This window comes from Grampus griseus (genome assembly GCF_964374135.1).
Source record: "Grampus griseus genome assembly, chromosome: 20".
NCBI lineage: Eukaryota > Metazoa > Chordata > Mammalia > Artiodactyla > Delphinidae > Grampus > Grampus griseus.
Window position 1 is genome coordinate 18,271,362 of NC_139014.1, and position 27,015 is coordinate 18,298,376.

General features: G+C 50.1%; 2 protein-coding genes across 2 annotated transcripts; one reads left to right on the forward strand and one right to left on the reverse strand.

Moving 5' to 3' along the window:
- Nucleotides 1–1,874: 1,874 nt before the first annotated feature.
- On the reverse strand, nucleotides 1,875–4,590 carry CFAP97D1 (CFAP97 domain containing 1; the record flags this gene model as incomplete). Its single annotated transcript, XM_082678939.1, has 5 exons — nucleotides 1,875–1,922; nucleotides 2,412–2,535; nucleotides 3,507–3,625; nucleotides 3,897–3,967; nucleotides 4,467–4,590. The coding sequence occupies 5 exons, from the start codon at nucleotides 4,588–4,590 to the stop codon at nucleotides 1,875–1,877; spliced, it is 486 nt and encodes a 161-aa protein (XP_082535065.1).
- Nucleotides 4,591–6,116: 1,526 nt separating this feature from the next.
- DUSP3 (dual specificity phosphatase 3) lies at nucleotides 6,117–19,159 on the forward strand. Its single transcript, XM_082680124.1, has 3 exons — nucleotides 6,117–6,287; nucleotides 9,200–9,426; nucleotides 15,220–19,159. Exons 1-3 carry the CDS (start codon nucleotides 6,163–6,165, stop codon nucleotides 15,423–15,425), a joined length of 558 nt encoding a protein of 185 aa, XP_082536250.1. The 5' UTR covers nucleotides 6,117–6,162; the 3' UTR covers nucleotides 15,426–19,159.
- The last annotated feature ends 7,856 nt before the right edge of the window (nucleotides 19,160–27,015 follow it).

A 27,015-nucleotide genomic window follows, 5' to 3' on the forward strand; every position in this document is an offset into this window, starting at 1 on the left:
AGAGAAATGCAAGTTTCTCTACTGCGCACATGTTATAATGCCTAAAATTAAAAATGGTGGTAACATCAAATTGCTGCTGAGGATGTGGAAAAACTGGCTCACTCATCCATTGCTGGTGGGAATGTAAATGGTACAGCCACTCTGGAAATAGCTTTACAGTTTCTTTTAAAATGGACTTATCATACAACCCCACCAATACACTCTTGGGCATTTATCCAAGAGAAATCAAACTTACTTTCATGCAGAAACTTGTGCACAAAAGTTCACAGCAGCTTTATTCAAAACGGTCAAAAAACTAGAAACTACCCAAATGTCCTGCAGTAGGTGAATGGTACATTCATAAACTGTGGTACATTCCTACCATGGAATACTACTCAGCAATAAAAAGGAATGAATTATTGGTATACACAACCTGGATGAACCTCAAGGAAATTATATGGAGTGAAAAAAGCCAATCTGAAAAGAATGGATACATACTGCATGACCCCATTTATGTAACACTCATGAAACAGCATAATTACAGAGATGGAAAACAGATTAGTGATTGCCAGGGGTTAGGGCTGGAGGAAGAGGGAGGCTGTGGCCAAAAGGGGGAGTACAGTAGAGTATTTCCATAATGGTACAGTTAACTGTCTCGAATGCGGTTGTACTTATACAAAACTAGACATGCTAGTTACATAAAACTAGCTATACACCTACATATAAATGAGTGCATGTATAATTGTGAATTTATATATGCTCTATAGATTGTAGCAATGTCAACTTCCTAGATTGATACTGTACTGTATTTACACAAGATGTTAACATTGGGGGAAGCTGGGTGAAGGGCGCAGGAGGCCCCACTGTACATTTATTTGCAACTTCCTATAAATCTAATTATTTTAAAATAAAACATTTATTTATTTGTGATAAGAACATGTAAGATCTACTCTCTTTCAAAATAATTAGACCAATTACAGAAGACATGCAGCACTGTCTTGTCATGTGTTCATATGCTTTTGTTTTCCATTTTGACAGAGCTGAACTTGTGGCTGGATCATCACACCCCACCTATTCTTTCCCCCGGGGTGGTGGTGACGGTGTATGGTTTAAAAAGTTGTCTCTTTCTCTCTCATTAAAACTTTTCATAGCCCCCATAAAAATGCTTGTTGCATCTTTCCTTCTGCCTGCCCCATTCTGTCTCCATTTGGAGATGGGACTTAAAGCCTTTGGGTACTTTAAATGTAACTTACTCATTTTATGTTCCAAGCTTTATTGTAGCATCTTAAGACTGAGCATTCAGCCACTTAGCAGTGTCTTGAAATCCTAAGCAGCTAAGAAACCCTAGGGCCTTCTCTTGTCTTTTCCATGGTGAGTAACCTTGTATTCAGGGAGAGGACAGGGAGAGAAATGGAGAGCCATCAATTATACAGAACTGTTCTTTGGAAAGCTTGAGCGTCCATTTATCCTTCTCCCCAGGGGCAGCGGCAGAGCGGGGAAACTTAGTCACTACTAACAATATGAAATAATACAAAATGCCAACACAGTATTACTTTTGAACAGTGACAGAGATCTGTAATATAAGTTTAGCATAATATTAAAGCCACAAGACCTCCTGTTTACGTCTTATTGAAACAAATCACCTCCCCTTAGACTCACGTAAAGCCTCAAAGCTGATGACAAAAGGCAGTCATTTCCTACTTGTATGCAGAGAGGAAACAAAGACAGAGCTCTAGTCCCTGACTGGATGGCCAATCAATATTACAGAAGAGCAAAATCCACCCCTTAGTTGGGCCCCTCGTTCTCCATCTACACGGTTTTCAGGACTTTGGCATCGACTGTGATCACCGTGTTCTCTAATAAAGAGCAGCCGTGTGAAGACATACCTATTCATCTCAGGAGAGAAGATATTTGGTTGTATTTCTGATATAGCGCCTTGAATTCTTGAAGGAAAAGAATCAGAAAGATTTATGTCAATGCCAGGGTGCTGATGCGAAAGCTGAAGTTCTAAATCCTACGGGTGGCTTAGAAAAGGCTTTCAGACCAAAGACAGGGAGTGGAAGTTTATAAAAGCACTGCGGATGGCTCTTTGTTTTCCTTCTTGAAGAGCCATTCCTAAAAGAAGCAAGTCAACCACATACTGAATTGTATACCCTCATCCCCTTTGCTTGTCCATTCAGCCTGAATGAATTAAGGGATGAGGGAAGATGCTACCAGATATTCTCTGAAGCTGACACATGATGGCTTTGCTACCAAGCTGCTGGATGGTTTGCTCCTGTTGTTAGCTTTGTAGGCTCTGGGTAGTTTTTCTTTCAACGATTGTTGCATTTCTCATGATTTCACCCTCAGCCGCTTAGGGGTCTCTCCTGAGATTGGCTCTACTCTGAACGCAAACTCTGTGCGTGCGTACGAATATCAGAGTACCCACGTGCCTGCCAGTCTAACTCCAACGACCTGCGGTCATAGTGGGGTTTGCGATCACCAAGCCTCTTCAGAATGCCCTGGTTTTCCATGGTGATTCTCACCAGCTCCCGGTTCCTTGTTTCTCTGTTTAAGCTGAAAAATACAAAATCCCAAGATGCGTGAAGAATAAAGTTCTCCTCCTGGATGGGAGTGGGGGAGATGAAGTCGTGATGTCATAAGTCCAGGCTGCCAAAGTGCAGGGAACCAGCTGTCCCGCAGAGCCCTGAGGCCCCGTATGCCTGTTGAACCAGACCACGCTCTGGGAAACGTGCAAAGCCTTTTCAGATTAAGATCAGTGGTTCTCAGCCCTGCTGCCTACTAGAAAATTCTACTTTATTGGTCTGGGATGGAGCTTGGGCATTGGCATTTTGCAAAAGCTTCCCAGGCATTACTATGTGAAACCAGGATTGAGAATCTCTGGCTTAGAGGATGAAGGTCTTGCCTATAGATACATCACAAATGGCTGATGACAAGTTTTGGTTCACCTCACTCCCCTCAGCTGTCAACTCGATTTCAGAATACAAGGATTAGGAAAGACTTCTTGACACTCCCCACCCCCCTACACACACACACACACACACACACACACACACACACACACACACACCACTCTTCTTTCCCTGCAGACACTCCTTTGGAGCCCTGATCACACTGCATAACTATTTACATAAATGTACCCCTTACCTGACATTGGGTTCTTTGGAGTTAGGAAATATACTTCTCATTTCACCTCTGTAGTCCTGGTGCTTAGCACGTGGTAGTTCAGGAAATATTTGCGGAAACAATTTTAAGAGTGCTGTAGTCCCAGCTATGGTCACCGTTTTACAAAAGTGCTTTCTTGTGTCAAACTCAAAATAGGACTCTGAAGAGTCTCTTAGAGGGAAAAAAAGCTCTTTAACGCTAGAGAAAGGTCCCTGTTCGGGGTGGTTTTCTTTCTCCTTAACTTGGTCTCTTTGGTTATCCCTCAAGATAACTTTCCTTGAGAATTCCTCTGGCACTAAAACCCAAAAAGGGTGAAGTCAATTTTGACTTCTGGAAAACGAAATGAAGAGAAAGAACACTACCTCTTAGAGAAATATTCGTTCCAGCAATCCACCTTGGCGGGGCCGCGGTGGGCGTTGGCGATCTTCTGACACAGTTGCTTGTTTTCATATTCGATTTTGTCGAATTTCTTCTGTTCACCCTGGTGAGAAACCCCACCCCATCATGGTGACGTCATTGCTACATGGCACTCCATCCCACAATCGCTGAGCATCCCCCTCCTCTGGGATTGTGCGAAAGGGGCATATTGGGGGCCACAGTGGAGACTGGGAGAGAAGCTGAGGAATCCAGGGGTGGTGTGTATGGGGAGGAGAAGGGTGAACGAATCTTTGGTGAGGGGGGTATTTAGAAAGCTCTGGGAAACTGGCCCTCTTTAGGACATAGATAAAATCAATAATGGCAGGAACAAGTACCTGTAGTTTGCTCAGTTTTAAAATGTGATGTGTGTGCACCACTGGAAGCTTGGTATCAACAGTAGGCTTCACTAGAGAGGGGGGAAAGAGAGCAATGTTACATCACAGGTGTCCTCTTAGTAGCCTTAGAAAATCTGCTCACATTCTAGACAACGGCCCTGATTAAAACATTACAAGTTTGAATTCTGAACTAATCCAGGTCAGGAATTTTGGTTTAGTTGAGTTTCCCAAACTGACATCTTTTGGAGAGTTTTGAGCAGACACGAGAGAATGGTGAGGGCTGTGAAAAGTAAAATTTACAGACATAAATATCCTTAGAATCTAATGAAAGAAACCTCTCTCCCACCCTTTCCCAGTATGACTAGCCTGGCTACTGGATGCTGAAAGCCCTATCCTCTGTCTACCTTACTTTGGCTTTAAAGAGTTTAAATGAGCATATCCATCAAATGAACTCCCTGGTGGAAGATAAATTTGCAAAGCCATGTACTGGTCTGGTTTACCGTCAATATCTCTAAGGTGGGCCCTTCCAGAACCCTAATCGCAGTGTCCCGTTCAAATTGCCCCACGTACCTATTTGTAGTCTATTCTGATGAAATAGGTAGTGGCCAAAGTCCAGTTTCCTCCTGAATGATGTGCTCTGTCTATGATTAGAGACGATCACAGGGTAGGCTAGATAATCCGGGGAATTGTTCATCTTCTCTTCCTAGTCTCACTTCAGAAATGAGGCACCCAGGCTCCTCTGTGAGGTACTTAGCTGTCCCCATGACGGGTTGTCAGTTACCCAGTTATGACATCAGGGACAGGTCCCCCGGAAGAAGGAGGAGCCCCAGAGCATGCCTGGCCGTCCCTGGGCTTCTCTTTTGAGAGCTAACCCAGTCAAGATGAAGGCAGAGGCTCAGAAGCTTTCCCAGCTGTCTGGAATGCAGGTACCACCAACAGCAGCAGGAAAAGGTGTGGTGTCTGGGAGGGGTGGGAAGGCACGGGGTGGGATGGGGAGACATCCAGCCTTGGTTACACACCTTGGGCTCTAAGTTTAGTCTCCACTGCAATGGTTTCCCTGAAGGTGTGAGACTACAGCTGTTTGCCGAAGTAAAAGACCTTAACGATAATTTGATCCGATTTCTTCATTTTGCAGATGAGGAAACTGAAGTCCAGAGCAACAGCCAAACTTCTGTAGAACAAGTTAGCGGCAGAACTGGGCTCAGGATGTGGGTTTCCTGAATTCCCAGGACCACAGGTGCTTTTTGGAGAGGTGGTAGCTGCCATTTTCATGGCAGTGGAGGAGAACAGAGACGGTCTTTTGCTGGCAGCTGGACCTCAGTAAATGATGAGTTGCTGACATCGTGTGGCTCACAGTGGGCTGGCAGCTGCTCCAGGAAGGGCTGCAAAGGAGAGGGATTCGCGTCCACACTAGCAGAGGGTGTAGCACCTAGTGGGTGCGCTACGCGTTTGCTGATCAAGAGAGGGAGAACGCCTATCCAGTGCTCACTATGTAGAGCTGGGCGCTTTCCTGGCATGTTGATCTTTCAAACCACCCTAGGAGTTAGGTGCTCTTATTACCCTCATTTTTGCAGTAAACGGGCTCAGAGAGGTTAAGTCATTGCCCAGGGCCAGAATGCCATGCTTGCTTGCATAGAGCCCAAGCTTTAAGCACGATGCCAACTCTCACTGAAGGCTGGAAGAAATGTGCCCCCGAGTTGGGCTTCTCAAACTTTAAACCTTCGTAGGGATCCCCAGCAGGGCGTATAAAAGGCACATTCTCACTCAGCAGGTCTGAGCTGGGGCGGAGATTCTGCATTTCTGACCAGCTCCCGGGTGATGCCAACGTTGCTGGTCCGCAGCAGGCAGAGCTCACAAACGGAACCCAGGTGTCCCTGTAATCCTGAGAAAATTCAGCGACACTAGGGTGTACCCCGGTCAAGAGAAACTTTTATTGCGCCCTGCGTTTAGTCCAGTGAAGTTACTGCACTTCCATGCCTTAACGGGGGGTGGGAAGAGGACCCCCCAAAACTCCGGAGTAGCGGCATCTCAGCCCCCTAACTCAGGCCCAGCGGTCTGCCCCCGTGTACGCCTGGCGCCTGGCGGCGCGCATACTTCCCGGGAGCGTAGCGCGCCTGGCCGCCGGCGCTCCGCCGCTTCCCGTGCCCGGCGGGCCCGCCTCCGGGGCGGGACGGGGCGGGTCCCGGCTCCGGAGCGCCCGCCCAGCTGACCCGGCCGCTCTCCCTTAGCTTGCTGCTGCCCGGGCGTGCAGGGCCCGGCTGCCGCCATGTCGGGCCCGTTTGAGCTCTCGGTGCAGGATCTCAACGACCTGCTGTCGGACGGCAGCGGCTGCTACAGCCTCCCGAGCCAGCCCTGCAACGAGGTCACCCCCAGGATCTACGTGGGCAACGCGTGAGTCGCCGCTCCCGGGCCCCGAGACACCCCAAAGGCCCCTCCCCGGGGTGCCCCGCCCACCCGAGGGCTGGGGGTGGGGGCGTCGGCGGGAGCGGGTGGGGGGAGCCAGGGCGGGGTCGTTCCTCCGGAAGCCGAGGCGGGGGCTGGGCGGGGGCTGGAGTCACCGCCCACCCTCGCGCTTAGGGCGGAGGGGCTGAACCCCGCCCCGCCCCGCCCCAGCTGTGTTCTTCCCTTCGCTGGGTGGCGGAGACCGGGGCGCAGCTCGGGCAGCCCGGCGTCAGGCCCGAAGCCACAACCCTCTAGGGGCTCGGCCTTGGGCCGTGGCGGGGCTACCAGGTTCACTTAACAGGTGGCCCTCTGTCCCCCGGCCGGTCTCCGGCCCGCTCGTCATGTGACAGCTGCCTGGTTCTGCAGTGAGGTCACCGCGGAATGTCTGCCTTCGCTGCCATGGCAACGGGATGACGTCACAATTCGGGCGTGGAACTTTCCCGGCCGGGCAGGCCCACATGTGGGAATTGAAATACCGCAAACTAGGGGTCCAGAGACATGGGCCCGGGCTTCCTCGCTCCTCCCCCTGCCTTCCAGTTAGGGTTTGATTTATCTAGAATTCTAGAACGATCCAATGATAACGCCCCCCTAAGGACCTGAGCCATCACTTAGAAAAGGCTGCCGACCTTCTCACCACCAGGAAATGCATTTATTATTTATCACTGAGGAGTTCTTACCAAATTGATTTTCTCATAGTCAAACTACCAGTAAGAATTTCTCAGCAGCAGGAGAAAACCAGTGTTAACCATTCAGAGAGTTGCTGAAATACCAGCCAAAAGCAAAAAAAAAAAAAAGATTCCCATGCCTGTACAGCCTTGGGAGGGTGTAGGTTGGATTTTCTGAGACCCAGTTACCAAGGCCCTAAGCTCCGTGGGCCCAGGGACCGCATGTCTAATCCGGTTCTCTCCTTTTACACAGGAAGAAATGACGGCCCAGAGCACTGTAGGGATTGTGAAGACAGGGTCAATGTCTCGTTCATGTCTGTATCCCAGGTCCTGGCATAGGACCTGATGCTTAGTCTGCCAAGGACTGCCACAGAAATGGGGGCCATCACGGAGCCAGGGGGTCTGGAAGGCAGGCTGGGCCTCGTGGGGGCTTGTCTCATCCATCCATCGCTCATTCACCACTGGGAGCCTCACTATGTGACAGATGTTGAACAAGTATTCACAGTATTGATGACGATAATGGTGAAGTTGTTGAATGTTGACTTAGAGAAGGAAGATGCATGGTAGTGACTCTTCGAAGTTCGTTATTTCAGTGCCTTTTTAACGAGCCACTGCTTTACAATTGTGTGCAGTGTCGTGATAGCTAAAACAGGTCCCAGAAGCTCAGCCAAAGGCCTCGGTAATTGCCAAGTTCTGAGGATAAGCCCCTCTCCAGCCACCCAAGCAGCAAGCGGCCTTGGCCTTCTCGGAAACCTGCTCTCTTGGGCGGCTTGGCACATTGGGCTGTCACCGCTTCCCAAGTGAAAACTAAGGTTTTGAACAAGTAACTCTGCCCTTGACAGAGCCAGGGGTGTGGGGGGCGCTCAGCAGGGAGGATGGACTGAGTACCGATCCCCCCCTCCCCCGCGCAGTTGGGAGCGCCTTAAGAAAATCAGGGCTCCTGATCAGGGCTCACAGGGCAGAGAGGAGCCTGGATGAGCCACATTTTCTGCCTCTTGAGATTTGCAGTTGATATGGGCATGAGAGGCAGGGTGAGGAGGAAGACGGCAGGGCTGGCGTGAGGAGAAAGGAGGCCTTCTCCCAGCCCTGCTGCGCAGCAGCCCATGTGAGCATATGCACATCCTTCCGCTGTCATGTCGGGCCAGAGCTTAAGCTCTGTCCTTCCTCCCCGGGCTGCTGTGACAGGCAAACAAGATCACGCAGGAGAAGGCGTTCTGTAAAGTATAAACTGCTGTTTGAATTGGGACGTTGTTGTGAGATGAAATAAAGGAGCCCTTTGACTATTCAGATCGAATGTTTTGTAACCCCCAGAGTTCTGTTGAGGCCACTTGCTCCCCAAGTGCTTACTCACCCAAGAGAGCTTCAGAGATGTGGCTAGTGGACTATGGCAGAAAGGATCCCTCTGGGGGATGGGAGGGGGCTGCTGCACTTTAGAATCCAAGGAAGAAGGCTGCCTGGGATGTGCTGATTTCATTCTTCACTGATTCACCACACATTCAGCACCTACTGTGTGCCAGGTTCCGTAGCACGTGCTGGGCATACAGACATGAAGTAGGCATGGTTCCTCCCTCAAGGAGCTCACAGCCTGGACAGCTAAACAAATAAGCACCATCAAGCATTAGGATAGTGGCAGTGACCACGGCGTCAGGTTCTGTCTATAGAACAGCTCATTGGACACTCAAAACAACTCCAGGGGTAGGTACTGTTATCACCCCCATTTTACAGATGGGGAAACTGAGGCACAGAAAGGTTTAGTGGCTTGTTCAAGGTTGTCTGGCTGGTAAGTGGCAGGGCTGGAATCAGACCCGGGCAGTCTGGCTCCAGAGCCCATTTTAGCCCCGTGGTGATACCACCACCACAGTATAGGGAGCACAATGCTGAATGGAGGGGAGATCAGGAAATACTGCCAAGGGTGGTGAGAAATGAGAGGGTACGTTTCCATGAAGGTGGTGGAGAAGGGCATTCCAGGTAGAGGGAACAGCCTGGGCATGAAAGTGCCCAGGCTATTTGGGGCAGGTAATTAGATCTGGCTGGAGTGAGGGCAGAGGGTCATAAGCTGGGGCTGGAGAAGTAGTCAGGGGCCAGAGCATGGAGGGTCCTTGCTGGGCCAAGAGGCTTGGGATCTTGTCCATCTTTCTCCCCTGAGGGCTGCCAGGTGGTCAGTTGATCACCCCCCTGCTGCTGTCTCCTGTCCAGGTCTGTGGCTCAAGACATCCCCAAGCTGCAGAAACTGGGCATCACCCATGTCCTGAATGCGGCCGAGGGCAGGTCCTTCATGCACGTCAATACCAGTGCCAACTTCTACAAGGACTCTGGCATCACCTACCTGGGCATCAAGGCCAACGACACACAGGAGTTCAACCTCAGCGCCTACTTTGAAAAGGCGGCAGACTTCATTGACCAGGCCCTGGCTCAGAAGAACGGTAAGGGACCTGCCACCCAGGAAACTATGGGAGGCACCTTTGACAGGACTTTCTCTAGAAAACAGGCCCACGACAGGCCTCTTCTTGGAAAACCTGTTGTTTCCTGTGTCTTGTGCTGCATGACTGAGAGCTTCGGGTCTCTCTCTGCTCAGCTGGCTGCCCGTCAAGTGGCTTCACATGACACGAGATGTACGAACCCATCACACAGTGGCAGCCGCGGGCTCCTTGTGTTGGATCTGACTTCGGCTGAGAGTCAGTTGCCAGCCCCTCCCCCCATTCAGATAGCTGCAATAATGAAGATCTGTTCTTTTCCGTGATAAGAAATCCTGAGGCGAAGGGGCTCCAGGGCTTGCTGATTCAGCAGCTCTGTGGTGGCTTCAGGACTCTTCTGCCACCCTTCGTGGTGGGGACTCCCCTGATGGTCCCAAGATGGCTGCGGCCGATCTGGTTACCACCTCCCGACAGGACCAAGTGCAGCAAAAATGAGGCAGCCCTCTCTTCCTCATGTTTCTCTCTTTTCTTAAGAGCAAGTGAAACATTCCCTAGAAACCCCCCCAGTGGAGCCCCCCCTCACATCTCACTGGCTACAGTTGGGTCACATGAATACCTGGCAAGGGGAGGGGGCCAGTCATGATCGGCTCAGGCCCAAAGTCAGCAAACTTTGGCCCAGTTTTTAAATGCTTCCTGCAACTCCCAAATATAAGGTAAGACTGAAGCAGAACTGCTGAGGTGCTGGCAGTGGGGCGAGGCGTGCCAGAGAGAAATTCTAGAAGGCCAGAGGGTGGACAGCCGCTGAGCAGGCTGGGCCGCTTGCCCTTTCTGCTTATAGCTTGTTTCTCTCAGCACCTGCCTTTACCTTCCTGCCGCTTCCTCCAGCCTCTTCCTTCCTCCCCACCCCAAACCTTCCCAGGCGGAGTGACCCCCACTGAGGCGTCATCAGCCCTGTTCTCCTGATTCTAGCCTGTCTCTGCTACCCTGATGCTTCTTGTCCCAGCAGCCTCCCCACTGGAATGATTTCCAGGGAACAGAGTTTACTAGCCGCTGGTTAGCGCACGTTTGGGGCCCAGAAGGGAAGATTTATTGCCTGGGGAATCTGCAGACTTTATCATCCGGCCCTTCGTGGTCCTCCACTGCCTTGTACACCTTACCCACCTCCTCTGCAGCTGTTCTGAGCTCCTGTATAGACGAGAACGAGGGGCCCAGTTAAGGGGATGGATTTCGCTCTTCCTGTGTGTTGACAGGTCATCCATTCAGGGAACTTAGAGCCCTCTGATGGTTTCCTCTTTCCAGACAACTAGGAACATACCCTGACTTTGTGTGACCTCCTGCCTTAGCCCGCGTGGGTTGGGTCATGAGTCTGGAAGGCTCTCTCTGCCGCTCCCTGCCCTGTCTCTGGCAGACTCCACCTCGTGCTTGAGTACTGGGCATAGTGTCCTCTCTTCCATGAAGCCTGCCCTCAGGCTGGGTCTGCTGTGTCCCTTGTCTGGTCTCCCTAGCACCTGGCGTAGATCAGGCACATAGCAGGTACACTGGATTACTGAACCAGTGACAAAAAGGAATTCCAAGGGTTCTAATGCCCAGTGTGAATGCTTCCAGGATTGACTGGCCAAGTGAGTCAACAGAAATGCGCTGGCCTCCAACACTGTGCCGGGCTCGGGGGAGCTGGGGTCCCATCACTTTGGAGAGGGGAGAGGAGGGGAGTGGCCAGGGGCACTCAGAGAAGGAAGCAGTCACTTCCGTCTGGGAAGATCAAGGGAGGCTTCGTGGAGGAGGTGGCATCTGGGCGGGGCCTGGAAGGCTGGGCTTTGAACTCTCCCCTTCCACACTGGCTCTATGAGCCCTGGGCATGCTGAGTCTGTTCCTGGTTCCAGGTGGTGAGGCAGCTGCTCTGCAGAGGGTCCCGTTGCCAGGGCGGGGGCAGGGAAAGCCCCACTCTGAATACTTTGGGTCCACTGGCCAGAGAGTGAATGGGCAGGAAAGTGGAGGACTCCCCATTCCTGCTCATCAGCATTGGGAAAATAGGGTTGTGTTTTGGGGATAGGGTAATGGGAACGGAAGACACTCTGTTTGATTCTGGGCCAGCAGATTTCCTTCAGAATAATGCCCGTGTAGAGATGTTGGTGGATATTCATTCACTCAGCTGATCAGCAAATATTTATTGAGCACCTACTGTATGCTGGAGACTGTAAGGCATCTAAAATCAGTACCCCACAGTCCTTACCCTTAAGGAACTCACACTCTGGCAGAGGAGGGTCGGTCTTTGTGTGGCCGACGCTAACACAGAGCCAGGCTGCTGTAGAAGAGGATGTACCAGGTGCCAGCAGAGGACTCGTCGTGTTGGCTAATATTTATATATTGAATGTTCCCATCTGCCAGGCACTAGGTTAAGTCTTTCTTTTTTAAATTAATTTATTTGGCTGCGTTGGGTCTTCATTGCTGCGCATGGGCTTTCTCTAGTTGTGGCGAGGGGGGGCTACTCTTCATTGCAGTGCACAAGCTTCTCATTGCGGTGGCTTCTCGTTGTGAAGCATGGGCTCTAGGTGCGCAGGCTTCAGTAGCTGTGGCACGCGGGCTCAGTAGTTGTGGCTCGTGGGCTCTAGAGCGCAGGCTCAGTAGTTGTGGTGCACGGGCTTAGTTGCTCCGCGGCATGTGGGATCTTCCTGGACCAGGGATCGAACCCGTGTCCCCTGCATTGGCAGGAGGATTCTTAACCACTGCGCCACCAGGTAAGTCCCTAGCCTAAGGGTTTTATGTCACTTCCTTTAATCTTCCAACCACCTTGTGCCATGAGTACTATTAGAACAGACAAGGAAACTGAGGCACAGTGGGCTTAGGTGGGTCATAGAGTAATAACCAGTGTATTGACCAGAGTGCTCCAGAAGAACAGAACCAGTAGAATATAGCTATTATTTATTTCAGAGAATTGGCTCACGTAATCATAGGGGCTGGCAAATCTGAAATCTGTCCGGCAGACCTGCAGCTGGAAACGCGGGCAGGACTTCTGGAGGTAGAATTCCTTCTCCAGGAAGCCTCCGTGTTTTGCTCTTAAGCTCTTTCACTGATTGGATGAGGCCCACCCACCTTATCAAGGGTGATCTCCTTTATTTAAAGTCAAGTGATGGGAGATATTCATTACATGGACAAAATCTCTTCGAGACTAGTGTTTCACCAAGCAACTGGGCATCATAGACAAGCCAAGTTGACAAGTTTAACCATCACAACCAGCAAGTTAAAATTTAAACCCAGATTCACATGACTTCAAAGATTTGGGTTCTAAGTCCCGATGCTGACAAAGAAATACTTGAGCTGGGGTCTTAAGGTATGAGCAGGAGTTTGCCAAGTAGCCAAGAGGGAGAGGATGTTCCAGGTAGATGGAAAAACATGTGCAAAGGCTGAGAAAAAGCCTGGAAAGGTGTCGGGGCCGTGGGCGGTTGGCCTGGTATGTCACACCTTGGGGACTAGACTACCCGGCTAATGGTGGCAGGTCACGTTTTTATATTTTAGAAAGCTCCCTCCAGCTGGAGTGGGGGTTGGTGGTGGTGAAGATAGAGTGAGAACTCAGTTTGGAGGTGAGGGGGCAGAGGTGGGAGGTGACAGGGACCTGAACTGAGCACTCTGTGTGAGGAGGGGGTGGGGATAAGAGAAGCCGAGGCTTGTAGCTCAGGCTACAAGAACCTTGTTGACAAGGTTCTGACCTCTCCTGACCATCCCTTCCTTCTTTCACCCAACGCTGGGGATGCAGCAGGGAGCAAAACAGACGGACATCCCTGCCCTCGTGGAGCTTATGTTTTGGGGGAAGATGACAGCAAACAAGTGAAAAAGATATGTGGCCCGTCAGGGGGTGGGGGGACCAAAGCAGGGAGAAGGGGATGAAGGAGTATGGGTAGCGGGCTGGTGTTGCCAGACGGCTGGAGGGAGGGAGGAGAGGGAGGAGGGGATGACGTCAGTGGCGGGGGGAGGGGCAGATTTAGTAGCGCCTCGTGGGACATTTGGGGGACCACGAGAGGGTGTTTTTGTTTGTGTGGTTTTGTTTGTTTGTTTGTTTTTGCGGTACGCGGGCCTCTCCCGTTGCGGAGCACAGGCTCCGGACACGCAGGCTCAGCGGCCATGGCTCACGGGCCCAGACGCTCTGCAGCATGTGGGATCTTCCCGGACCGGGGCACGAACCCGCGTCCCCTGCATCGGCAGGTGGACTCTCAACCACTGCACCACCAGGGAAGCCCTGTTTGTGTGTTTGTTTTGATTTCTTGTGTTTTTATTTGACACGCACGTACCTTTTATTTTTTAAATGGCTTTATTGCGGCATAACTGACGTTCAGTAAACTACACACAGTTGAGTTTGGTAAGTTTTGACACATGTATGCATCTGTGAAGCCGTGACCACAACCAAGATCGTGAGCTTCTCCGTCACCCCGCAGATTTCCCTCATGTCCCTTTGTGACCTCTCCCTTCCACCCCTCTCTTCCCTCTGTTCCTCAGCAACCACCCATCTGCTTTCTATCACTAGACGTTAGTGCACATCTTGTAGACTTTCATATCAATGAAGTTGCACGGTATGTCCACATTTTTGGTCTGGCCTCTTTCACTCAGCATCATTACTTTCAGTTTCTTCCGCGCTGTTGCACGTATCAGGAATGCCCTTTTAACGCTGAGTAGCCTTCTGTTGGATGGACGTACCACAGTTTGTTTATCCATTTACCTGTTGATGGACATTTGGGTGGTTGTCATCTTTTGCTTTTGCTTGAAATAGAAGATTCACATAGAGAAGTACCCATATCACAGTGTATCAGTGCGCTGCACACACCCATGTACCAGCCCCCAGATCAAGAAAGAAAGCATGACCAGCACCCCAGAAACCCCCCGACGTATTCCCTCCCAGTGTCACATCTCCCGCCTCGCATACCAGTATCCAGACTTCTAACAGCATAGTTCAGTGTTGCTGGCTCTTTTTTGTTGTTGTTAAAGTTTTGTTTTTGTTCTTGGCCACACTTTGCGGCACGCGGGATCTTAGTTCCCCTGCAGTGGCAGCGTGGAGTCCTAACCACTGGACCACCAGGGGAGTCCCCTGGCTCTTCTACCCTATGGGATCGTACACATCCTGTTTGTGTGTTTCTTCCATGCTGTATCTGGGAAGCTGGAGATTGCTCATCCTTAGTATTTATCTACTCTGCCGTTGACGGGCCTTTGGGAGTGTCCAGCTTGGGGCTACCGTGAACAGTGCTGCCTGCAGTCTTTTAGCAGACGTGTGCGTGCACTCCTGCCGGCCATGGGTCTGGGATGGAACTGCCAGGCCCTGGGGAATGCATGTGTTCAGCTTGAGTAGATCCTGCCACACGGCTTTCCGAAGCTGTGCGCCAGTTTACACCCCGTCCCCGAGCCACAGATCAAAGTCCTAGCTGCTCCACATTCTCACTAATGCTGTGTGTTTTGTATTTATCTTTTTCATCTTAGCCATTCTGGTGGGCACACAATGGCCTCGCGTTATAATTTTCATTTATATTTCCTGGAAGGGTTTTTTTTTTTTTTTTTGCGGTACGCGGGCCTCTCACTGCTGTGGCCTCTCCCGTTGCGGAGCACAGGCTCCGGACGCGCAGGCTCAGTGGCCATGGCTCACGGGCCCAGCCGCTCCACGGCACGTGGGATCTTCCCGGACCGGGGCACGAACCCGTGTCCCCTGCATCGGCAGGCGGACTCTCAACCACTGCGCCACCAGGGAAGCCCCCTGGAAGGGTTTTGACTGGAGTCGAGGTGTGACGGGACGGCCCCAGCTCACTGTGTCCCTATCTTTCACAGGCCGAGTGCTCGTCCACTGCCGTGAGGGTTACAGCCGCTCCCCGACTCTCGTCATCGCGTATCTCATGATGCGTCAGAAGATGGATGTCAAGTCTGCCCTGAGCATCGTCAGGCAGAACCGTGAGATCGGCCCCAACGATGGTTTCCTGGCCCAGCTCTGCCAGCTCAATGATAGACTAGTCAAGGAGGGGAAATTGAAACTCTAGGGCGCCCTCACTGCCTCTTCTCTAGAGGTCGGATGGAGGGAGGCGCCCTGGTTGTGGTGTCCCAAGCTGCCATGTTTAGGAAACACAGTGTACCCTGCTCCCAGCATCACCAGGCACTTGCCCACAAGTCTGTCCCAACACAGCCCTGGGCCACTTTCCCCCTGGGGAGCATATGAAGAAGCTTGCTGAGGAGGGCATTCCTGCTCCCTGGTGCCTACAATTTATGATGTCCTCACCCTGAGGAGGGGGCGCAGAGGGGGCGCAGGCCTGTGACGGGCGTGCTTCTCCTGGATGGCCCAGGGCAAGGGGTGTGTGGAGGTGTAAGGCCTGAGATGCTCACAGGGACCCCTCCCCGCTTCCCCCCCCTTCACCCCTGGGCCCTCTCCTGAGTGGGGACCCCAGCCCTGTAAAGGAACTATGCAAACGCGGGCCCCTCTCCCCCCACCGTGTCTGTCTCCCCTGTCCCCTCACAGCTGTCCACACCCTGCTCGTAGGCAGAGGCACGTCGTGAGGTCTGAAGTTGGCTCAGGGTCAGTTGTCCGTGGGTGGAAATTCCCATGAAGAGACTGCATTTTAATGATTTCCTTAGGATTAAAGATACCGAAACAAAGAAGCCTTTGAGTGGGCACATACATGTCCCTGGAGGGCTCTCCTAAATTAATTGTTTAAAAAATGTGACTTCTTGGAAGGCTTGAGTTCAGAATCCACCTCTTCGGGGTACCTGGCTCTCAGAGGTCACTTGGTCGGTTAGAAGAGCGATGCCTTGGGCAGGGTTTTATTTTTCTTTTTTAGAAAACAGGGTGTTGAAGTCCAGCCTATTTAAAAACCCCACCATTTGGAGAATTACAAGGGTTTTGTCCTGAATTATAGTGTTGGCGAGCCCAAGCCACTCGTGCTCACTGCTTTTTGTCTCGGTTACTATTCCAAGAACAGGAGAAGGAAGTTGGCCAATTATAGCACGTGCGTGCACGTGCGCGCGTGTGCGTATCTGTGTGTGTGTGTGTGTGTGTGTGTGTGAGAGAGAGAGAGAGAGAGAGCAACACAGCCAGTGGCTGGACAAGCAAGGGGTTGAACGGGCCCAGGCTCACATCCTGCCCACTCACAGGTAGTTCTTCCAGCTCTCTGCTGCCAGAAAAGGTCCAGGAGCCTTGGCAGCAAAAAATGACTCAACCAGGCAGAAAGGAAACATGGCGGAACGTCCAAATGCAGCCTTTACTGGTGGTAGAGGAAACAAAAAGAAACAGCCTCTGTAAGGACTTTTTTAGGATGACGTCGGAACGCACAAGCACTCACACACGTGTGCATGTGCGCACATTTGTCAGAATATAGGAGTTTTGTTTTGAACACAGTCTTCTTAGCACTTGACATGATTGCCATCAGGGCAACCGATGCAGTGCTGTCATCTTCAGGTTCCCTAACGGCAGAGAGGTGGTCCTCAGCTCTGCCCCCAGCGCTTAGCACATAGATGTCTGATAAAAGTTTGTGGAATTAAACTTTTTTTTTTGTGGTACGCGGACCTCTCACTGCCGTGGCCTCTCCCGTTGCGGAGCACAGGCTCCGACATGAAGGCTCAGCGGCCATGGCTCACGGGCCCAGCCGCTCCGCGGCACGTGGGATCCTCCCGGACCGGGGCATGAACCCGTGTCCCCTGCATCAGCAGGCGGACTCCCAACCACTGCGCTACCAGGGAAGCCCTAAACTTTTTTTTTTTTTTTTGAGCACCAAATATATGCAGGGTGTTGTTCTGGGGGGTGTATCAAGCTCCCAGAAGCCTGACTTGGTGGTAGGATCACTTGCAAGGATCTGCAAAGGAGTCTTACCTGAAAGGAAATATCAGGGACTTTTGTTGAATATTTAAAATTCAGTTTTAAGTTTCAATTCAGGCAGCGTCGTTACTGTATGGAGGTGGGGAATGTGCCTTTTCCAGAGTTGACCAGAAGCTTCCAGCTAGGTTGAGGAGAAGCAGGTGTGCCTTGGGCCTCACACCCAGGTGTCATGGTCTCTGTCTTGGCAGAAGCAGCACCTCCGCAGCCTGGATGTCCCCTTTGCTTTGTGACCTCAGCAGCCCCGAACAAACTAGAATCTGTCTTCTTTTTCAGCTACGAGGCTGCCCCAATAGACCTAAGTGACACGGCCACCCTCTCCACCACGTCCCTCGCAGTGCCCAGATAACTCTCGCACTTAATCTATCTTGGTCCTCACAATAACCTATTAACTTGGTAGGACTTATTCATGTATTGTTACCTTTCAGGAAAGGAACTGGGGTTCAGAGTGAGTAGGGGTGTAGTGCTCAGGGCTGCCCAGCTCTAAGGCAGAGCTGAGGCGAGATTTCAGGTTGGCTGCTCTCTGAAGCTGAATTCTTTCTCCCCTACTACACTCCTCCTCAAGAAATGAGCCCCTGGGCATGTCCGTGACCCAGCTCGTGTGCACAAGAGCCAGTTAGCTTTGTGGCCAGAGGACAGCTGTTCAAGCTGTGGTGTTGGGGGCGGCGGGACTCTGCTCCAGGACAAGGAAGTAAAAAGCGTGGGTCCCCAGCCGGGTTAGAATGTGTGGCTCTTCTTCTAGGAAACATGTAGCATCCCTAAGTCAGAGCTTTCTGCTCCACTTCCGGAAGAGGCCCAGGAGCTGGGGCGGGGGTCCCCGTCCCACACCCAGGCAGTGGTCCCTGCACAGGACAGCCACAGCTACTTAGGCCGGCTGACCAGGATCTCTTGAAGGGCTCTTTGTTAGGGGTATGTTGGAGAAAAGGCCATGGGGAGAATTAATGCCTTCACTTTGGGGCTCCTTTTTTTGCTGATAACTTGGGTTTTCTTGATAGTTTTTAGTCCCAGAAACGCCGTATTTACTTCACGAGATGTAACTCCTCAAAATCAAATTCTATTGTTTGAGCCAACACATGCCCAGCTGTGAGTGGAAAGCTGTTTCTGGATAGCTTTCTACCCCTGGGAAGTGATGGGATAGGAACTCAGGACGCCTCTACCCCCTCCTCTGACCTGATCTCTTTCTTTGACTAGCAAACCCCCATCTAGGCCAGATGAGAGCACCAAACAGTTTTCTTCTAGATTCTAAAGCAGTACACCTTCCGCAGGCTGGTCTGTTTCCCTGCCACTCTGAGTGAGCTGGAGAGCAGAAATCACCATCTGTCAAGCAAGGGGACTCAACTTGAAGACCTCTAAGGTCCCTTTTGGCTCTGACACCGTGGGGTTCTTTAAGAATCCGCATTGATATTGACCGCCATCTGGAAATTATAGGGTGTGTAACAATATGATGACCAGCAGGTGGCGTTGTGTTCCACCTGTGGTGATGGATGCTTGGAAAAGGAATGTTGGTGCCTTTTGTGTCACAAGTTAATGATAAGATGCTAATGTTTTAATCGAAATAAGCACTGATCTTAAAATGTGAACATATTAGCTTTTCTCGCAGGAAATTTTCTGTCATAAAACCTGCACAGAAACCACTGAAGAGCCAACAACGATGGTCCTTCCAAGTCAAGATTTTATCCTGATTGGAAAGAGAGGCCATCTCCGGTTGGGAGAGCAGATTGTTTGGAAACTTTACTTACCTCCTGTCAGCTTTTAGGGTAATTTGATTGTGAAAGTGTGAATTTTCTGGACAGAAAAGGGGAAGGTATTAAATTGGTTTTAAAAAAAGTAAGTTTAATGTCTGTTCTATCACAAATCAGTGTTAAAACACTAAAACTGTAACCAAAATAAATGTCTTACATTACAAAGAAATGGTCTTTTTGTCCTTCTTATCTAGTTGATTTTCTTTTATACTTTTATGCTTAGCTTTTGTTTGCTTTTTCTAATGTTTTAAAGTAATCATCTAAAAATTAGCCCTCCTGATTAGTTACAGGTTCCATGATGATTACATTCATTCAGTAAATATTTATTGAACACCTCTCCAGTACCAGAAATTTCCTGTGTTAGGAATAATCCTTAAAAATAATTTAATTTAAAAAAATTTCAGCTTTATTGTGGTATAATTGACTGGAATATTCTTTTTTTTTTAATTAATTAGTTTATTTTTGGCTGTGTTGGGTCTTCGTTGCTGCGCGCTGGCTTTCTCTAGTTGCGATGAGCGGGGGCTACTCTTCATTGCAATGCGAGGGCTTCTCACTGCAGTGGTTTCTCTTGTTGTGGAGCACAGGCTCTAAGCAAGCGGGCTTCAGTAGTTATGGCATATGGACTCAGTAGTTGTGGCACATGGACTCAGTAGTTGTGGTGCACGGGCTTAGTTGCACCACGGCATATGGGATCTTCCCGGACCAGGGCTCGAACCCATGTCCCCTGCATTGGCAGGCAGATTCTTAACCATTGCGCTACCAGGGAAGTCCTGACTGGAATATTCTTGATTAGAGTAGTCCACTGCAAATGAGGGAGGTAAGATTTATGTTCTGAAAGCAGGGGACAGGGGTGACAGTCTCAAGGTGGCCTCACATGAAGATGACTGGGTGACATTTTAGGATTTGAGTCATTCTGCAAGCAGGCAGTCCCCAACATCCCCTCCCTCCAGATGTCTTATAAATTCCTCCCGTAGCAGTAAGCTCCTTTATGATAAGCATTGCCTTTTTTCCCCCTGAATAAAACACTTCGAGAAAATTGGGTGCCTTTTCTCCAGACAGAAAGAGCCTGGGCAGAAAAAGAGCCTCTCTGGTCTCCAGCTCCCCATCTGCAGCAGGAGGCAATTAGACTAGCTCAGCATTTGTCAAGCTTCTTTGGCAACATAATCTTTACATTTTCACACAAAATCTTAAGGCAGGGCACTGATATATAAAACTGGTAACATGTTTTTTTAAGTGTAAGTTACACTTAAAAAACATTTTAATTAAAAAGGCAATACTGTATATATACACAGTAATAAATTCAAACAATACAAAAGGCTTAGAACAAAAAGTGAGTCTCCTACCCCAAACCTTCAATGCCTCTACCCCGGAGGAAGCCACTACTAAGTATGTCCCTCTAGAAAAGTGCTGTTCATGTGTAAGTGCACACATATGGATACTCGTGTGTATGTAGAGATATAGCCTTTTCCCCGTAAGTGGAGAATGTTTGGCACTTCGCTAGGTTGTACCCTCTTGTTTCTTATAGTCCCATTCATTTTGCCAGCTGCCTAGCATCCATTGTGTATGGACATACTGTGATTTCTGTATACTTTTATTTTAAAGGTGCAGTCTGCTTTAATGAGCATCAAATATACAATGAGACTCATGAATGATAATCACAGTATTTGATCTGCTTTGCATGCAGTTAATTTCTGTCATCTGCTGGGGTGGTACAGTGTCAAGCACATCCTGATACTCAGAGCTAACTAAGGAGGGATGTCCTGTGCTCCCTTGTGTAATTTCATGGGCGTGGATATGCCCAAGCCTAATTTTTAAAACGACAGTCTCTGAGCTATGGCCTTCTGTATTGATGACCATGTATAATAAGTTCAAATGCACGGAAATACCATTTCTGAAGTCTACACCAAAATGAGTTAATTTGAAGGCAACAACATGAGTGGGTCATCTCCAGTTCATTCAAAGCAGATGCATAGGGCTTCCCTGGTGGCGCAGTGGCTTCCCTGGTGGCGCAGTGGGTCATCTCCAGTTCATTCAAAGCAGATGCATAGGGCTTCCCTGGTGGCGCAGTGGTTGAGAGTCCGCCTGCCGAGGCAGGGGACACGGGTTCGTGTCCCGGTCCGGGAAGATCCCACATGCCGCGGAGAGGCTGGGCCCATGAGCCATGGCCACTGTGCCTGTGCGTTCGGAGCCTGTGCTCCGCAATGGGAGAGGCCACAACAGTGAGAGGCCCACGTACTGCAAAAAAAAAAAAAAAAAAAAAAAAGCAGAGGCATACCACATTTAGGTAATGTAGTATGCATCTGCCTCTGAACATAGAGGATGACAGTCTTCTTTGTCAACTTAAGCCCCTCTGAGCTCTTCTTCAACTGGGCCTCGACTTTTGGACTTCCATGTTCATCTCTGTGTTGTCTAATTTTAGCAAGAATCCTGCCAAGTCAGTTTAGGCAGAATCCCCCTCCCTCCATATCTGATCACCCTCAATACCTAATCGGGTTCCTCACCCGCCACCATCCCCCAGGTGATGTCTGACCACCCTGGCCTGCCTTTAGCAAGAATCCTGTTAGGTCCATTTCACCAGAATCCTCCTCACCCCTGATGTTTCCTCAGTAATTTTCCATCTGCTGAGCCCAATCTCTCTCCCCGCAACTACACGACCCCATTGCAGTGGTCCCTATCCCTGCCATGATGGTACCCCCTTGAATAAAGTCTTCTTTACCATTTTAAACAAGGATTTGCAGACAGGGGCCCTCCTGCAGGCAGAGGGTGGTAGTTTGGACAGCAGTTGGCGAGATTCTGGGGATGGGTCAGGGCCCCCCAACTTAAAAGGCCTGGTCTGCCAGGCAGAAGGAAGCAGAGGTTTTATCATGTTGGGGCTGGGGGAGCCATTAGCCCATTGTAAGCGGGAGGTTGAGTGACACAAGCTCTTTGGGGCTGTTCCTCAGAAGCTGCTGAACCAACAAGTAGATTTCCACCTGTGCTGAGACCCTGCCCTCTACAGAGAGCAAGTTCTCAACTGTGAATAAAGACAGGCTGATTTGGACTTCCCTCAGGGTAGGCAACTGCCTACAAACAGAGATTGCCCTCCAAATCCAGATCCTCCATTTTTACCACTCATCTGTGGCAGCAAAATCTGTTTAAAAATGCAGCTAATAAGAGTCCTCAGTTTCCATGAATTAGAGACCGGGAGCTTGGGAACCAAGTAGAGAGTGAAACTAACCTACCTTTGAGGTCCCTTTCAGATCAAACATTCTACAATCCCGAGGAGTCAGACAAGCATAACTTACTTTCCAAATCTGGCCTGTCCTTCAGAGTCTGGTCCAAATGCCACATCTTCCCAGAACCACCCCAGGGGGAAGAGACTGTTCTCTTCTCTAAAGGCCCATAACACTTTATCCTGTTTAAAGAATGTATCTGAAGATTTCCTAGTGGCACCAATCACTTTCTACCTGGCATTAGAGTTATTTGGGTGAAGAATTTATTCCTTCCCTGGTACCAGAGCTCCTTGGTGGAGAGCGTGTATGAGTTCATCGTGCCTGATAGGAGGCCTTGCTTCATTAAATGTTTGACAGGTGGACTTATAAACAGGCAGCTTGGTAGAAACAAAACCCAGTAAATCATCACATAGAAAAACAGCCTTGCTAGAAATTTAGGTGCAACTACTAAAGTATTAAATTCAATATGGCGGGGGGACTTCCATGGTGGCACAGCGGTTAAGAATCCACCTGCCAATGCAGGGGACACAGGTTCGGGCCCTGGTCCAGGAAGATCCCACATGCCCCTGAGCAACTAAGCCTGTGCACCACAACTACTGAGCCTGCGCTCTAGAGCCCGTGAGCCACAACTACTGAGCCCATGTGCCACAACTACTGAAGCCCACGTGCCTAGAGCCCATGCTCCACAATAAGAGAAGCCACTGCAATGAGGAGCCCGCACACCACAATGAAGAGTAGCCCCTGCTCACCACAACTAGAGAAAGACCACGTGCAGCAACCAACACCCAATGCAGCCATAAGTAAATAAATAAATAAATTTATTTAAAAAAAAATTCAATAGGGGGACTTCCCTGGTGCCACAGTGGATAGGACTCCACGCTCCCAGTGCAGGGGACCCGGGTTCGATCCCTGGTCGGGGAACTGGATCCCACATGCAGGCTTCAACTAAGAGTTCACATGCCATAACTAAGGAGCTGGTGAGCTGCAACTAAGGAGCCCTGGAGCCACAACTAAGGAGCCTGCCTGCCGCAACTAAGACCCGGTGCAACCAAATAAATAAATATTTTTTAAATAAATAAATAAATTCAGTTTAAGGGACTTCCCTGGCGGCCCAGTGGTTAAGACTCCACATTTCCACTGCAGAGGGCCTGGGTTTGATCCCTGGTCGGGGAACTAAGATCCTGCATGCCACGTGGTATGGCCAAATATGTAAATAAATTCAATAAAAACAATTTAACAGCCCAAACCCAGGGTTGGCAGCCTTGTGGAGAAACATGCTGTTATGGATTGAACTGTGTTCCTCCAAAATTCATATGTTGAATCCAAGGACTTCAGAATGTGAGCTTATTTGGAAGTAGGGTCGTTGCAGATGTAATTAGTTGAGGTCATGAGTGTGGGCGCTAATCCAATATGACTGATGTCCTCATAAGAAGGCAGAATTAGGACACAGATGTGCACACAGGGAGGACAGCATGTGAAGATGAAGGTAGAGATCGGGGCGAAGCTTCTGCAAACCAAGGAATGCCAAAGCTTGCCAGCAAGCCCCTAGAAGCTAGGGGAGCGGCACGGAACAGACTCTTCCTCGCAGCCCTCGGAAGGAACCAACCCAGCCAACACTTTGATCTCAGACTTCAGCCTCCAGAAACTATGAGACAATAAATTTCTGTTGTTTAAGCTACCCAATCTGTGGTACTTTGTTTCAGCAGCCCTAGCAAACTAAGGCACATGCCTTGTATGTTGCTCACGGGCCTGGGGACTGTTTATCCTCTCAGACCCAGAATTCACTTCTGAAATAACCCTACAGTTAAAATAAAAGACTTTGTGGAATACTACTCAGCAATAAAAAGGAAAAAATTGCTGATACAGGCAAGAACTCAGATGAATCTTCAGGGAAAGACGCTGAGTGAAAAAAGCCAGTCCTAAAAGGTTATATCCTGACTGATTCCATTTATATAACATATTTATTTGAAGTGACAGAACTGTAGAAATAGAGAACAGATTAGTGGTACCCTAGGTCAGGAGTGAAGGGGAAGGGCATGCTTATAAAAGGGCAATGAGAGGATCTTTGTAGTCAGAGTTGTGCTTTGTCTTGACTGTGATGGTGGTTACTTGAACCAACACGTGATAAAGTTGCATAGAAACACACACACACGTGTACAAATAACACTGGGGGAATCTGCATAAGACTGGTGGATTGTATCAATGTTACTACCCTGGTTTTCGCAAGATGTTACCATTGAGAGAAACTGGGCGAAGGGAGTTTTCTCTGTATTAATTCTTACAAGTGCATGTGAATTTACAAGGACCCCAAAATAAAAAGTTTAATTCAAAAAAATGACTTTGTCCAAGGATGTTCACAGCATCCCCATCCGAGGATAGAGGAGCATTGGAAATGACCTAAACTACCCACAACAGAAGTCAGCTAAAGGCCTGAGGGTTTAACTCTGGGGAGTGTTGTCTAGCTCTGAACAATGACAAGTTTGTGGACTGAATAAATATAAAAGCGAACTAGTGTTAAGTGAAAAAGCAGATGGCATCACAGCAGGTTCTCTCTGAGCCATTTTGTGAAAAGCACGGCTATACCTTGGCAGAGAGTTAATTCAAAAGGATGGAGATAATTCAGAAGTTCAAGTCCACTGGATCCTTCTTTTCTTTCTCCTCCTCCTTCTCCTTCTTCTTCTCTCTACCTCTCGCTCTCTCTTTAAACATTACTTCAGTTTCAAATAAAATGACAACAATAAAATGAAACGAAACCCTGAGCTTTGCCATCCTCCGATCGTTGGCTTCTCCTTCCGTCTCCAGCAGGTGGCAGAAGTATTCCAAGGATGGTCCCCACGGTCTCCGTTTCCTGTGGATGAGCTGCAGACCCCAACAGCAGGTGGGGCTCCAGCATCAGTCCCGCCAGCTCAAGGAATCCAGGCATCAGAACTGCCCTCTCCGAAATCGAGGGCAAGAAGGCAGTTGTCCGGCCACAACAGGGTTAACGGTCCACATTCCAGGGCAAGGGAAAAGGAGGCTGGAGGGTCACAGACAAAGGGAGAGGGTTCCGAGGGCCCCCTTCTCACAACATCACCGGCTCTGTTGGGAGAGATAGATCACCCGCAACAATGGCCACAGCTGTTTTCGTCTGCCCTGAAGGAAACTGACTTAGGAAGCAGGTATCAGAGAGGGCCCTTCCTGCAGGGGCTTCTGTCTGGCTTGTAAAACTGTCAGAGCAGCTGCATTCATGTGTCAAGTGACGGATGATGGAAAGGAGGGACAGAAGGCCGCAGATGGACACGGCGACTTACAAGTTGAGGCAGGTGGCAGAGGCTTTGCAGAGGCTCTGCAGGTGGGGTGCACTGATTCATTGCCCACTGAAAATACCAAGGAACCTGGGCCACAGCCCGCTTCCCAGCCTCCTTCAGGGCCAGGAGTGGGTGCGCCTCCTCAAACAATCTGTCTGCAGTGAAAGCTTCCGCTGGCCGTCTTTCCTTGTCCTGCATCTCAGGTGTGAACATTCCTCCCCCCCGGGCCCCTCCTTCTTCTCTGGGGCCAAGGTAGCAATTCCTTTTGGGTTCTCTGTGACTAGCTGGACCTGGGATGGCTTCACAGAAGGCACCTGTGCTATGCACCAATAAGGTTTTCCATATAGGACTCAAAGCTGGTTTTGAAAAATGTAATGGGCTGGGAGACAAGAAAAAAATATATATATCAGCACTAAAAATGCTGGCTTTCACTTTTGCTAAGAAAAGGGGTTTTGTGCTCTCCACTCTTACCCACAGCCTGGTCCAGGAAATAACTATGGCCCATCAGCCTGCCAACAAGTGCCTGTCACCAAGCACAGGATCCCCGAGGAGCATGAGCTGAGGTTTCCTCCTTGTCTCCATCACCAGAGCCTGTTGACGTCTCATCCTGGCCTTGAAACCGGAATCCCTGCCCCTTCAGCCAAGTGGAAGCCCCAGCTGTGATCCTCCAGTTTTCCCTCTTGCCTTCCAGAGGGATGACAAGAGAGGCTTTCTTGGTCAGGATAATTGATGCTGAGCTGCATGGGGTTGGGACCAATGAGATTTCTTAAAAAGTAGCCTTCTGGGCTTCCCTGGTGGCGCAGTGGTTGAGAGTCCGCCTGCCGATGCAGGGGACGCGGGTTCATGCCCCGGTCCGGGAAGATCCCACATGCCGCGGAGCGGCTGGGCCCGTGAGTCACGGCCGCTGAGCCTGCGCGTCCGGAGCCTGTGCTCTGCAACAGGAGAGGCCACAACAGTGAGAGGCCGGCGTACCGCAAAAAAAAAAAAAAAAAAAAAGTAGCCTTCTGCCTCTGCCTGGGTCTGTGAGGGCCAAAGAGACACCCCTAGGGCTGTTTTATTTTGGTGGGGTGACAAATGAACTTGGCCTGAGAAATGGGATCGGCTGGGCTAAGACCTGTGGAGGACTCAGAGCTGCTGTTTTCTTTGTTAAGTTGGTCCAAAGTTTGCTTGGAGGAAGCCCGAGGGACCCAGGGAGGTAGAGACTAGGAGCTCATTTTGATATCTGAAAACCGCAGCCGCCTGCACGTGGGAGGCTCTGAGAGCAGGCTTGCCTCACACGCCCCCTCACTGTGGGTCACCTGGGAGCACCAGCAGCAATTTGGGAGATTTCTGAGCTCAAGGAGGAGTCTTTGGGGAGGGCTTGCTCGGAGCACACCCCGTTCCCTCCCCCTGGGCTGAGGGAAGCATGGGACCAGCCCTGCCCCAGCCTGTCCTCATTGGCTGGCATGAGGCAGAGGGGGCTTTAAAAAGGCAAACGTGTCTGAGCTGGGGACCTGAGCCTGTGCTGCTGGAAGGCCGGGTGCCCC